The sequence below is a fragment of the Heloderma suspectum genome, chromosome 6 (genome assembly GCF_057233095.1).
Source record: "Heloderma suspectum isolate Gila_16-S chromosome 6, 16-S_ref, whole genome shotgun sequence".
NCBI lineage: Eukaryota > Metazoa > Chordata > Lepidosauria > Squamata > Helodermatidae > Heloderma > Heloderma suspectum.
Genome location: NC_139463.1, coordinates 71,113,002 through 71,126,566, shown reverse-complemented (window position 1 = coordinate 71,126,566; position 13,565 = coordinate 71,113,002). Strand labels below are relative to the sequence as shown.

The following is a 13,565-nucleotide window of genomic DNA, read 5'->3' as shown; positions in this document are numbered from 1 at the left end:
TTTATGAACATTAGGGACGGACGGACTTGCCCGTGCCTGAGAAGGCGTTTGCTGAGTTGTCACTGTGGCCCGCCCTCACTTGCTGGGCTGCGCGAGCCCTGGAGGGCTCGGCAAGTGGCCCAGGAGCGCCCCATAGTCGCCCGCTCCACGCTACAAGCCACCATTGTTACGGAAGATCGGGGATCTGTAATTTCTGTATATTCAATGTTGCGCAAAATGGCGGCCAAACAGGGCATCTCCACAACATTAGAGGCTTAAAGGAGTCTTTTACACCTCTAATGTTGCAGAGATGACCCTGTACAGCTGCTATTTTACACAACATTGAATATACGGAAATTACAGAGCCCCGATCTTCTGTAACAAATGGCAGCTTGCAGCAAGGAGCAGGCAGCTGCGGGGTGCTCCTGGACCACGCAATGCTCAGCAAGCACACCCTCAGGTGTCCCACGGCTTGGTGAGCAACATCAGGGGGGCCGAGTCGGGGGGAGTCCATTGGACTCCACTCCACTGTCAGGTGCTTGTGACATCCCTAATAAATAGGGCTGTGCAGGGACCCCCTGATCCAATTTGGAAGCTGCTTTGCGGCTTCTGAGGTGGGCCCAATCCAGCTCGGGCAGATTCGCCCCCCCAACCTGCCTTGGCCCCAAACCCGAAGCGGGGTTCAGATGGCGAACCCCGCTTCAGGTCCCCCCCATGCCCCCATAGCTCCTTACCTAGGCCGCCTCCTCCTCTGCCGCCGCCGCCACCTTCTCCATTGCGCCGTGCCACTGCCTTCTTCTTCGCCTCCACCCGTCACCACCTGCTGTCGTCGCCGCCATCTCCTGAGGCCTGGACACGTGGCGACTCTTTTTGCGGGGAGAAGGAAGAAGACGAGTCACTGCGCATCCAGGCCTCAGGAGATGGCAGCGATGGCAGGCTGCAGCGATAACAATGACGGTGAAGACAGCGAAGACGGCATGGCGGCGGCGTGACAGCAGAGAAAGGAAAGAAGGCAGTGGTACGGCAGTGGAGAAGGGAAACAACATGGCGGCACGGCGGTGGTGAGGAGGTGGCAGCGGGGAAGTTGGCTCAGGTAAGTACCTGGAGGCGCCGGGGGGGGGGGACTGGGCCAGGGGCCGAAGCTCCAAAGTGCACCGAGTGCTTCGGAGAGCCCCCGACCCACTCTGGGCTGCTTCTGCCCCCTTCACCTCAGAAAGGGCACAAAAGCGGCCCGAAGTGGCCCGCTTCGACTCCGGGTTCGGGCCTTGGGTCATAGCGGTGCACAGCCCTGCTAATAAACATTGGAAGCTGCTTTTTACCGCTATTGTTGACTCTGACTGGCAGTAGTGCTCAGGCAGAAGAAGGTCTTTTCCATCACTAGCTACCTGATCCTTTTCACGGGAGGTGCCTGAGATTTCGGCATGCAAAAGAGGTGCTGTGCCTCCCCCTTATGGCATTGGAAACAGGTTCTGGGGCTCAGCTTTGGTGAGCTGTGGCTTGGGATGTACGGATTTTGTTAAATCCTTTCCATCTGTGTTTTGCGGATTGTCGGGCATCTTTGTTTCCACTGTCCGCTCATTGACGGAATCAGAGTCTTTAAAGGGATGTACGAGAATTTTGTTCCATTTGTTCAAGTGTGCATCTGCGCAAATGTGCATCAGCGCACGTGCACATTGGCGCAAATGCTTCCCCAAAGTTAAAAAATAGCCCACAAGTCAGCAGAATCCGCGTGACTGGGAAAAAGACGGTCCATTGTGGAATCCACAGGTCAGGTTCAGAGAAACCTGAACTCATTTGAATCTGCTGTTGATTTCTCCAACATCCCTAGCTGTGTCTCAAACAAAACTCTGGTTTCCCCTAATCCTAATGAAACGATGTTTGTGAGAGAATAAGCTGCTATGCTTGACGTTTTGTTTCCTCTCCCCACCTGGCTCTTCCCTTCCTTTCCATCCCTCCTCTGCTCCCAACAGGTGAGACGCTGATTCATGTACTGTCCCTCTTGGAATATCTCACCCCATGCGCCGGCCTGCGTGCTTGAGCACTGTGATGCTCTCCAGTTCAGCGGTCAGGGCCAAGCCCCAAACAGGGCGCACTGATTCCCCCACTCCCAGAAAAGTGCGCCTTTTCCTCAGCTCATGCAAAGATGACACGAAATGGCTTATTCGAGGTGAAGGGTGCTTCTGCCACAGTAAGAGCCTGGGAGGTTCAGACAGCCCCTCTGGCTATTCTAGTGCGTCTCTGAGCTGCCCATGTTAGCAGAGTCTGCCAGCTAGAAATAAGATGTCAGATGTTCACACAGCATGAAGGACTTAAATCCACATATATGTATTAAAAGAACGACGCCAGGATGAAGGCTGCTGCAAATCACATCTGTGTCAGAAACCCTTCCGCTGCAGAATTACCGATATATGTGAAAGACAGTTGTGGTCACTAGGCAATGAAGGGAAATGTACTCTGCACATGCCCACATCTGCTGCTGCTGGTGCTGTTTATATCCCTCTTTCTTCCACGATGGGACTCAAGGCGGCGTACTGTGGGCTCTAGGCAGAACAGTCTCCTAGTCCTATCCAGGCCCAGCCATACCTGGACTGGTTTGCCTTCTGCAAAGTTTCTGCGCTATGTGTATTCCTACAGTATGCTTGTCCTCCTCCTTCTCCTGTTGATGCTGAGTGCATCAGTTTGTGTTTCCCCTCCCCCACCAACACATCAGCAGGGAAATTTGTAGATATCTGTATGCATTTCTCAAAATGTATGCATTTTTGTATGCGCTTTTCCAAAGAGACACATTTTTCCCCAAGCAGTTTCACCCAATATAATGCATTTTTGTGTGCCCTTTCCCCTCATATATGTATTCTGTGCGCACTTTCCCCTATTATATGCATAATTTTTGTGCATGTTTTATGATTTGTAAATGGCATCGCAAAATTCTGACAAGCGTGAATATCGCCGCATAACCGCATTCCATTTCGTGTGCAGGTGCGGGATGTGCAAATTCGGCCAAACTCAACAAGTGTCTCACCCTCCCTACACATAGTCAGGCTAGGAGACTAGGAGACTTGGGTTCTAATCTCCCTTCAGCTGTGAAACTGATGGGGTAAACTTGGGCCAGTCACTCTCCCTCAGCCTAACATACCTCACAGGCTTGTTGATTTGTTGTGAGGATAAAATTGGGTGGGTGGGTGAAATCATGTATGACATCTTGAGCTTCATGGAGGAAAGGTGGAATAGAAATGTAATAAATCAAGAAATCCACCAGCATTCAATTTGGTTTCTATTCCACAAAAACATGGACATTACAAAGAGAACGGAAACGTCAGTGAGCCTACTTTCTGTTTTTACATCTGACTTGGCCTGTCTTTGCCAATGGGAGAAATGTTTACCAACTTTAACTTAAAGTTATCTGAACATGGCATTGATGGTTTGTTTCTATCTTTTAATGTGCACAGGGAAATGTGCAGAGCCCTTTGCCCGTTTATTAAAGTAGAGAGAAATGCAATCTTTAATCTCAGGAGTGGGTTTTTTATTTTGTCGTCAAGTGAACTCACGAGACAGAGAAAAACCTTGTTGGGAGTTGTCATGATACCAAGAACTAACACACTGATCAAAAGGGGCTGTGTAAAGTTACTACAGGGAGCAGCAGTTTTCACTTATCTTGGCTGGCTATCAAGCTGCCTTTCCAACGCAGCCCATCTGAAAGGTGTCTTGCCTTTCCTTTTTCCACGTTTGTCCTTCATGTTGTCAGTAGTTGCGTGCATGCAAAAGCCACGCACTCCTGGGGCAAGTTGTCATGTGATGCCATTGGCCAAAAGCTGCTGTACCACTGGGGGCAAGAAAGCAGGAACATCGGCAGCTATGAAAGCTGGGGATGACGTACCGCTCCACGGAGAAGAAAGGTAAAGAGGAGAGCCTCACCAGCCAAGCTCAAAAGGGGTTCCTGCTTTTGATTGAGTCCAAAAGAGGCATTTCATCGCAAAGCGGGAATCAATCACAGCATTCCGAAAGCGGTGGGGGATCATAGTGCAAGGCTGAAGGTTTTTAACTAACTCAGTGCTACTGAACCCCCCTCCCCCAATACATATGGGAGGATTCACACAATCCTGGGGGCTCAGGATGACATGGGAATGGACTGAGCCTAATCCAGGCCGACTTTGTGTGCACGACAACAAGGTCGTCTTATTTGGTGGAGTTATTTCTTCTAACGTTTGCCTTGTTTGTTCTTCTGCTCTGAGACCAGCCCAGCTGGTTTACAGCGCTGCGGAAGTATTTAAGCAATCAAAAGACAACATCATTCCCCATTTTACAAACCAAAACAATATACCGAGAAACTACACTATTTCTACGGGCAGGCTAGCTGTTCGAAACCATCGAAGACTCCTAAGCAGCTAACAGGAGTGGAAAGCCTGGGGGAACAACTGTGTCTCCTACTGATGCCTGAAGCGTCGTGCGGATAACTGTGGGCCAAACCAGAGGCTGCACACAGATGGGTGTCGCACCATCCCTGTAAAGCACTCATTGTAAAGCACAAATGTGCTTTACAAGTCGAACCGATGGAGTCAGAAGTAAGGAGCACTGTGGTCAAAGGAGCTTACTCCCAGGTAATTATGCATAGGATTGCAGCCAGGGTAGCGTTTTTAACCAGAATGGTAACACCTTTGAGTATACATAATTAGGGATATATGGATATTGTGAAATCTGTCCCATCTGCATTTTGCGGATTGTCAGGTGCCTTTCGTTCCGTCATCTGCTCATTGGCAGAATCAATTTTTTTTCCAGTTCCCCAAATTTGCGCAATTTCACATTTGCACAAATTTGCACTTGTGAAAATATGCAAAATCCCCCCCCCCCCGTGCATTTCATGCTTTACCCTATGGGGGAAATGAGTATTTCTGGCCAGTTTTTTTATGTTATGTATTTTTCTACAACCAAATTTGTGTAATATTCTGGAAAGTAAAAGAACAGTCCACAAGTCTGCGGAATCTGTGTGACTTGGGAAAAGCTGGTCTGCTGAGGAATCCATGGGGCTGATACATAGAAATCTGAACTCATTTGATTCTGTTGTGGATTCCTCTGACATCCCTATACATAACAGGAAAGCAGTATCTATCTATCTATCTATCTATCTATCTATCTATCTATCTATCTATCTATCTATCTATCATCATCTCCTAGAGGTGTGGCTATGGATTGTTAATGGGGGTGTGGCTATGGGACTGTCATGATGAGTTCCTGCACTTCCAAGTTTACCACTACACCACTGTGGCTCTGCAAGAAGGGGTTGCTGCTGTTCTCACAGAAGAAGAAGACTTCCTCAGTATGTAGCTGACAACATGTTTCTGCCCAGAACTGTGGCTCAGAAATGTCAGGTTCTCAAACAATCGCCAAAATCATTTTTCAAAGATTGAATGCTACCCAGGGGGCAATCCCTGGTAAAAGTCACATTTCATTTTATTACATTTATTATTGCACCCTTCCTCCAAGAAGCTCAGGGAGTGAGCATGGTCCCCCGACTTTTTATCCTCACAACAGTCCTCAGATGTTAGTTTGGCTGAGAGTGTGACTTGGTGGGCCAGGAAGCTTTGTTCCTAATTCGAACTCAGGTCTTCCCTCTCTAAGCCCAACACTTTAACCATTACACCACACTGTCTGGCAGCAGCCTGCACCGCTGTTACTGCCGCTGCTGTTTCTACAGATGAAGCACTTTAGTGGCAGTGATAGACCTTATTAAGCCAGGACTCATTCCTTGCCTCCAGAGACAAACAATGTGGGAATGGTTTTGAGTTCTTGAACCCTAAGGGGGCTCAGGACCTACATTATCCACCAGCATGGAATTGAAACCCTGTGGCAGGGCGGTGGGAAAAGCTTCAGTGTGTGTGTGTCTGTGTGTGTAGCAGCGGAATGGCATTTGGGGAAAGGGTTAAGCCTCCCACTGCTGTTCTCCTGCTCTCAATTCTCCCCCCGCCAGCTGTTTTTCTAAGGGTGCAATCCTACGCATGCTTAGACAGAAAAAAGGTCCTACAGCTCCCAGCCGTGCAGGCTGGGGAATGCTGAGAGATGTAGGACTTTTCTCTGTCTAAACATGCATAGGATTGTGACATAAAAAAGAAAAACAGCACTGGGACTCTATTGTGTGCTTTTGTGCATAATGTGTAGCTACTAGTCCCTAAATCCCTCCTGATTTTCAAAATAGACATCCCCAGAGATCTGCAGCACATTCCAGGAAATATAGACACTTCAGGAAAAGAGAGCAGGAGAGGGTGAGATCAGTTTAACTCTGTACATTCTGCTCGGTCCCTAGTCCAGGCACTTCCTTGGCCCCACTGGGTCTCCTTCCCTTCTGCCTGGGCATCACAGCTCAGGTGGCTAAAGAAGGGATCCCACATTCTAAAGCATCTCTTTGCAAACCAGAAGTCAATTCCTGAGCTCCCTTTGCCCAGCTCTTTCCCACCTCCTTCACACCTACAGAGGCACTTGATCTAAGCCAGCAACCTCCAAGTAGTTTCCAAGGAGGCACAACCATGTGGGACGCACATGTCTGTGTGGCTTAGGAGAAGCCCCAAGAGCTGCCTGTTAAAGCTTTTTAGGTGAGGTTTCGTTCTGTTGCTAGCATCATGGCACTGATGGTGCAGGAAGGAGGGACTATGATTTCAGAAATCATAGGGCTAGAAGATACCCAGATGTCATCTACTCCATCCCTGTCCCTTATTAAAAGAGACTCTTTCATGTAATGAAGGTGGGCTGAATTTGTAAAAGAAAGGAAGGAAGGAAGAAAAAAGAAAGAGAAAAGAGAAAGCAGCAGGGACTCAGCTTGCTGGATGCCATGTTCTCTGACCTGGACGTTCTGCCTCTTGATTCCAGATGTGTGGGAGCCAGCTGTGATTATTCCCTATGTGGTAAAGAAAAGGTACTTTGCACATGATCAGAGTCATTTTGTTTTCCAGGGGATAGGCAGGAGCATCATGGTGGTTCCACATGGACCTATGGCCCGACTGGAGTCCACCTAGAGAAGAGCCTTCATTGTGATGGCCCCCTTTCTTTGGAACTCCCTGCCCCTGGAGGTCAGGCAGGTGCCAACTTTGTGTTGTTTTTGGCGCCTCCTGAAAACATCTTTATTTCAGGAAGCCTTCCTTGATTGACCAGCCACAGTTTTTACTGGAATTCTGTTTTTTAAAATAACGATTTTTAATATTTTTTATTGCTGTGGGCTGCCTTGGGAGGGCTTCTGCCCTGAAAGGCGGTCAAGAATTTTTAAACTAAATAAAAATAAATACATACAGCATTTTATTCTTTTATCTTCTTATCTTTTATTGTTCACTACTCTGGAATTTGTTGAAATCTGGAGCGGTATATAAATGTGGTAAATAAATAAATACATTTACAGATCCCCCATGTTTCACAGTTCATTTGTTTATTTGTCAGGAGCAGCTATTACAGAAGAATCTCTCCCTGCAATACGCACATTCTTCTCATGTTCCAAAGCGGAGTCCTGACACTGAAAACAGGTTTGGGGGCTCCTGTATTCATCTCTGGCCTAGTCTGATCCCTTCATAATTAATATTTTAAAATATCTGCTGCCTGAATCATTGGAGGCACCTTTTTAGTCAATTAACAGTTGTTGTTGTTGCTGTTTAAAAAGTAATTAATCATTCTAACTGATTAACTGGCTCAGAGTTGTAGCCCTAACTGGAAGCTGCCCTAATATTATGTGGGGGAAATGACGAAATACAGCACAGTTCTGGTGAAGGGTGTGCTTGTGCCTCTGCTCTTTATCTGCCACGACCATTATGGTCCTTTTTGTAGTTGCTAAACAGAGAAGACAGATCTATAAAATCATCATCATCATCACTGGAGCAACAGCCCAGCCAAGCCGGTGAAAGCGTGGCCCTTGGTGGGTCGATCATTCTCATTTTGGAGAGGAAAACCCGGTCTGAAGCAATCAATATGACCAAGTCCTTACTCCACAGAAAATGGTTAACTCAGGCAAGAAGGCAGCCCAAAGCCGCCCGCAGCACTGTCCCGTCACTTCACAACTGCATCAATAACAATAAGAGCTACATTACACATGGATGGTTGGCCTGCAGATTTGCTTCCCCGAGCCGTCTCTTTTCTTCCTTCTTTCTCGGAGCCAAGGCTGAAAGACTACCCTGCTTTGCTAGCAGCAAGGCCCAGGCAGTAATGAGGGCTATAAAACGTGATTTTATGGTCAGCATCTGAAAAAACACACACCCACCTTTCATGCTACTGCGCTGGGTTTGGGCCCACCTCATTACTGAGAAGGTATTGGCGGGCTGGAGAGAGTTGAGATGAAAGATAATCAAAGAAAGGTTGAGGAGGGTACAGGGAGGAGGAACCAACTTTGTGAGGTTGGGCGGGGGGCGGGGTAAAAAGGAAAAAGAACAGAGGTTCTAGGAAGGGGAAGGACAGCTCGACCACATCTTGTGAAATACTCAAACGGGGATTTGGGATTTACTTTTTTACATCATTGTCTGGTTTCTGAGCCAACCCTCTGCCCTGATGTTTCCACCTGACTCTCCACTAACCAATCCCTAGTATTAAATGTAGGCCCCTTCCTTTATCCCAGCCCCCCCTTACCAGCTGTTTTCCCTGTTTCACAGCCCCCGTGTCTCTTCCTCGATCTGTACAGCTCCAAGCACAGTTCTTGAGTGGAAGGCAAGCTTTGCAGCAGCTACAAAGGTCTGGTCAAGATGGGCAGATAGTGTTGGTCGTTCAGAGGCCAGATTCCCTGCTGCTGAAATTTGATGGACATAGAATTTGGGTGAAACACTGGGGTTCTATCACTTCCAAGTCTGGATCTGAAAATTGTGGCAGCCATTCCGAAATGCCGCACATACTGTGCTTTTCATCAGGGGTACAGAAGTTCAGTCCCACATCTGACCTACCTGTGGTTCTAATTTGGCCATCTAGGGTTGCCCAGACGGTCACGCCCCTTCCCCTCACCCCCTCTCCCCCCCCGACCACATATCATTTCCAAGTTGTTGTTTTTTGCAGACCTCTGCAAAAATAAAATAGATCTCCCTATTCCAACACCAGGTCCTATATTAGGAAAACTTTCTTCTAATCTAGGACCAATAGAATTGGCTGCTGTCATTGCTGGGCCTGTTGGGGGGGCAGGTTTGGCTGCACAAAAGGCAAATACTACTTTGGGCTGCATTAATAGAAGCATAGCTTCCAAATCCCGGGAAGTACCAGTTCCCCTCTACTCAGCACTGGTTAGGCCTCATGTGGAGTACTGTGGCCAGTTCTGGCACCACATTTTATGAAGGATGCAGACAAACTGGAGCGGGTTCAGAGGAGGGCAACAAAGATGATCAGGGGACTGGAAACAAAGCCCTATGAAGACAGACTGAAAGAACTGGGCATGTTTAGCCTTGAGAAGAGAAGACTGAGTGGAGATATGATAGTGCTCTTCAAGTCCTTGAAAGGTTGTCCCAGAGAGGAAGGCCAGGATCTCTTCTCGATCATCCCAGAGTGCAGGACACGGAATAATGGGCTCAAGTTACAGGAAGCCAGATTCCGGCTGAACAACAGGAAAAGCTTCCTGACTGTTAGAGCAATATGACAATGGAACCAATGACCCAGGGAGGTGGTGAGCTCTCCCACACTGGAGGCATTCAAGGTGAGGCTGGACAGCCATCTGTCAGGGATGCTCTGACTTGGATTCCTGCATTGAGCAGGGGATTGGACTCGATGGTCTTGTAGGCCTCTTCCAACCCTACTATTCTATGATTCTATGATTCGTTCTAAAAGGTTGACATGCCTGTCCTAATGCTTGGTTACTGGCAGTTATAGTTACTGGCAGTTACAACAATAAGCCAGGAATCCTGGCTTCATAAACTAAAATGTGAATAAGCTATATGCTGGTGCACATAGCCTATTCACTTTTCCCTTTGCATAAGGAGGCAAGCAAACCAGGCTGGGGCAGCTTCATATGAAGTTCGAGGCTGGGATCGTATTTATTGCATCCAAAGAATCAGGATTTGTAAGCCAACCACAAATCCTGGTTTAAAGCTGGCTTATGATCCTGGCTTGTTTGGGCACAATAAACCATAATCCCCGGGTTGAATGTCATGCTAAGTTATCTCTGCCTGGCTTACCCACTTGCACGAAGGGAGGAGCAAACAGGATGTGTGCATGAGCACACTCTGATTGACATTATGGTTTAATAAGCCAGGATTCCTGGCTTAGCTGGCCCTCACTGGGTTGTTCTGAAGATACAATGAGTGGGGGAACGATATACACCACGTTGAGTTCCTTGGAAAAAGGTGGAGAAAAAATGAAACAGTGAAAACTAAATAAACAATGTGATATGACATGGGGTGGCGGGGGGGTGTCTGGTGTTTAAAGCAAAATAAATAAAAAATAAAAATCGTCTGGTGGTCAAATCTAGAGTGCTTCTTTGGGTTCTTGCCAATGTGCACAACTAGAGTTCCAATGGTCACCAGATGCCCAAGCAGATGGTCATTGTGGTGTGCTGGTGATTATTGGACTACAGCTGGGAAGTCCCAAGTTGTAGTCCCCACCAGTGATGGCTCTGATTTTGGTGGGGCTGTAAATCCATTCTGGGCTTCAGTCAGAACCAGCCAGAACCCTAAAGGAACTGTCCAAAGTGCTGAACCCTGTCCTCAAAATGGGTTCAGCACCTCAGATAGCTCTTTTAGAATTCTGACTGATTCTGACTGAAACCCAGAATGGATACAGAGCCCCACCGAATTCAGAGTCACCAGCCTTCACTGGTCTTCACATATTTATGAGGCTCACTGGGCAACCTTGGGCCCGTCCATATCTCTCGACCTAATCCACACTCCAGGGTTATTGTGAGGATAACATGGGGGAGGGGGAGACCCTGCGTGCTGCCCTGCCTTCCTTGAAGGAAGGGTAGAACAAAAAGGTAATAACGTGTGCATCAGTCCTAGCGTTACTCTTCAAACAGTTTGCAAGCAAAGGAGCGTTGAGTTTCCAGAGCATCCTGCAGAAAGGATATCCTTGTGCTTAGCACAAGGAGCCAGATGTGTGGGTTGTTCAACCCACACTAGTCCCTGTCTACTGTGCAGCTCAGTAGGGGTTGGCATGTATTGAAACACTCCACAATTCTAAACTGGGATGCTTGGAAGTTCTGAAACAACCACATCCAGCGCTCAAATTAGAGCCATCTGAATGCATAGTCCCTCCTCTAATCCCCCCCCATAGTTCACCCTCAAAATACCAGAAGATGCAGTTCAGCCTGTAACCCATCTCCACATTTTCATATTCCTCAAAAAGTTACAGGCGCACACCCCTGAGCAAGGAACCCATTCGGGACACAGGAGACGTTCTGGAGCACATCTCCATTTTTTAAAAAGTGATCGCTCATTTCCTCCATCCTTTGCCCCAGGTTTCAGGAGCATTTACCAAGGAAACTGAGAGCTCCCTGGGTAAATTTCCAAACTGGCATTCATTATTAAAGCCACAATTAAAGCCATAAAATGTCTGATGAGCAACCAGAGAGCCTGTTCAAGCCGAGTCATGCTCCAATGTGCTGTTGCGCTACCCCCAGGATCTCTCCGCTCTGCTCCAGAAATGCTTTGTTGCAACAGTGAAGTTGTATCGTTCTGAAATGTCTGTCCTTAAACAAGTAGGCGATTTAGCCATTTGAAGCCAAGGGATCAGAACTGAGGAGGCAGCAGTGTCTCTCATGAACGAAAGAAACAAGGCAGGACAGACAAGATCCAGTTAACTCAGAGTCTGCGTATACAAGAGGGATAATTTTGTTGAGTCAGACAATTAGATCCTTGTTTCTGTTATTATTGATCTTGCAGAGGACTCAGAAAGGAGTTGTCTGAGATCGGGGAAGTGAAAACATCTTCTGAGATGTTGGGAGCAAAATGAAGAGGATTAAAAATAGGGCCAGACTTGCCAAGAAGCGACATGAAGCAGTTGCTTCAGGCAACAGATTTCAGGAAGAGACCCCTTTTCTTGCTTTCATTCTCAGTGTGCATCATTCATATGAATGAGCTCCACTTCAGAGCTGGCTAGGGTTGTAATTTTAGCTTTCCCCCGCTCTCACCGAGATGCAAAAGCATCTACAACATGTAAGCAGAGCTATGTTTTCCAGCATGTTTCTTAGCCATTATAATATCTTCCTTACAGGGCAGGGATGAGAAAATGGTGGTGTTCAAGGTGGGAAATCCAAATGCCATTTCCCATCCACAAATTGACCTGGGGGCACAATCCATCCCATGAAGTGCAAATGCCATTGAAATGAATGGGAGCTGTACGGAGCTTGTGCAGGGGAACGTCCTGATAAATCGTGCCCTATGAGTCAGATCTGTCTGCCTTCCTTTCGGCTGGCTTCCATGCTGTTGCCCTTAATCAGTTACTTCATCTCGGGCTTGTTACCTTACGACACGTTCCCCGACTTAGAGCATGCTATACAAAACAATGTCTCCGGGTAGTTCGTGTCTCAGATCACACCTCCCATCACCCAAGGCCATTGGCCATGGTGGCTGGGGCTGATGGGCATTGAAGTGGCCTATCCCTGTGTTGTGGCAAATGAGCAGCCCGAATGGCCTCTGACCCGCTCCCAAAGCCGCATGTGATTGCCCCCTGGGCTAGCACTCATCTCCTCCCTGGCCAGTTTCCCATCACCAGGACACCACCATCCAGGCCTGTCCGCCCCCCCGCATTTCCCCTCAAATAGATGTCAATGGGCTCTGATGAAGGAGGAGGAGGGAGGAACAAGAGGGATTTTCAAAGTGCCTTTGAAAAACTAATTTAAAATCCCCCCCCCCACAGCTGTTGTTAACACTTTTAAAAAGTGGGTGTCCTTGAGCGAGTCTTTACGTCTCAGCCTAACCTACATCACAGGGTCGTTGTGAAGCTAAAGTGCTGCTCACAGTTCCTCGAAGGAAAGGTGGACAGGAATTTGGTGTCCTCTTACACTTTGGATACCGCGCCCCTTTCCGCTTCTTCTCGCTGGATGCCCCGTTCACCCACCCTAATCCCAGACCTGATCATCTGGGTGTGCCCAACCTGAATCTTTCTCCACCTTTTGGAAGGATTGTCTTTCAGAGGCAGCTTTGGATGAGGATGGTGATGATGGTCGTCGTCGTAGTAATACTCATGCGAAGTAGCAGCCACGTGGCTTCCTGCGCGTGTTGGCTGAGCCCTCGCGGGGCCACGGGAGAGGGAGGTGCCGCCGCGCCTCCGCCGCGCGCGTTTCCAGCCACCCAGCCAGTGGGAGGAGAGCATCGATCGCGTTCCCCCGGTACAAAAAAAGGGGGCCGAGCTTGCCAGCCCAGAAAGCAGGTGCTGTCCCGCCGGGCGCGCTCAGTCCGCCCAGCGCCGCGGCCCCGCTCCGCCGCGAGACGCGCATCCCGGAGGAGGGCTGCTGGGGGGGATGTTCGGGAGGCCTCCCGCCGCGCCCACCCCCGCGGCCGGTGCCTTCCTCGCCTGTGCCGCTCTCCGGCGCTGACGATCATGGAGACGAAGGCGGGCCGGCGGGCGCTGCTGCTGGGCTTGCTCCTGCTCGCCGGGGTGAGTGGGATGGTTCGGCCGGGGGCGCGGCGGGGGGGGGGGGCGATCGACGGGGC

The 13,565-nt window shown here is 48.8% G+C and overlaps 1 protein-coding gene across 1 annotated transcript in view; it reads left to right on the top strand.

The window, feature by feature from the left end:
• Positions 1–13,214: 13,214 nt before the first annotated feature.
• Positions 13,215–13,565, top strand: part of NGFR (nerve growth factor receptor) — an 82,367-nt gene continuing 82,016 nt past the window's right edge. Inside the window, exon 1 of the mRNA XM_084808269.1 lies at positions 13,215–13,509. Coding sequence (XP_084664395.1) covers positions 13,453–13,509 — 57 coding nt within the window. The 5' untranslated portion in view covers positions 13,215–13,452. The remainder of the gene's footprint in view (positions 13,510–13,565) is intronic.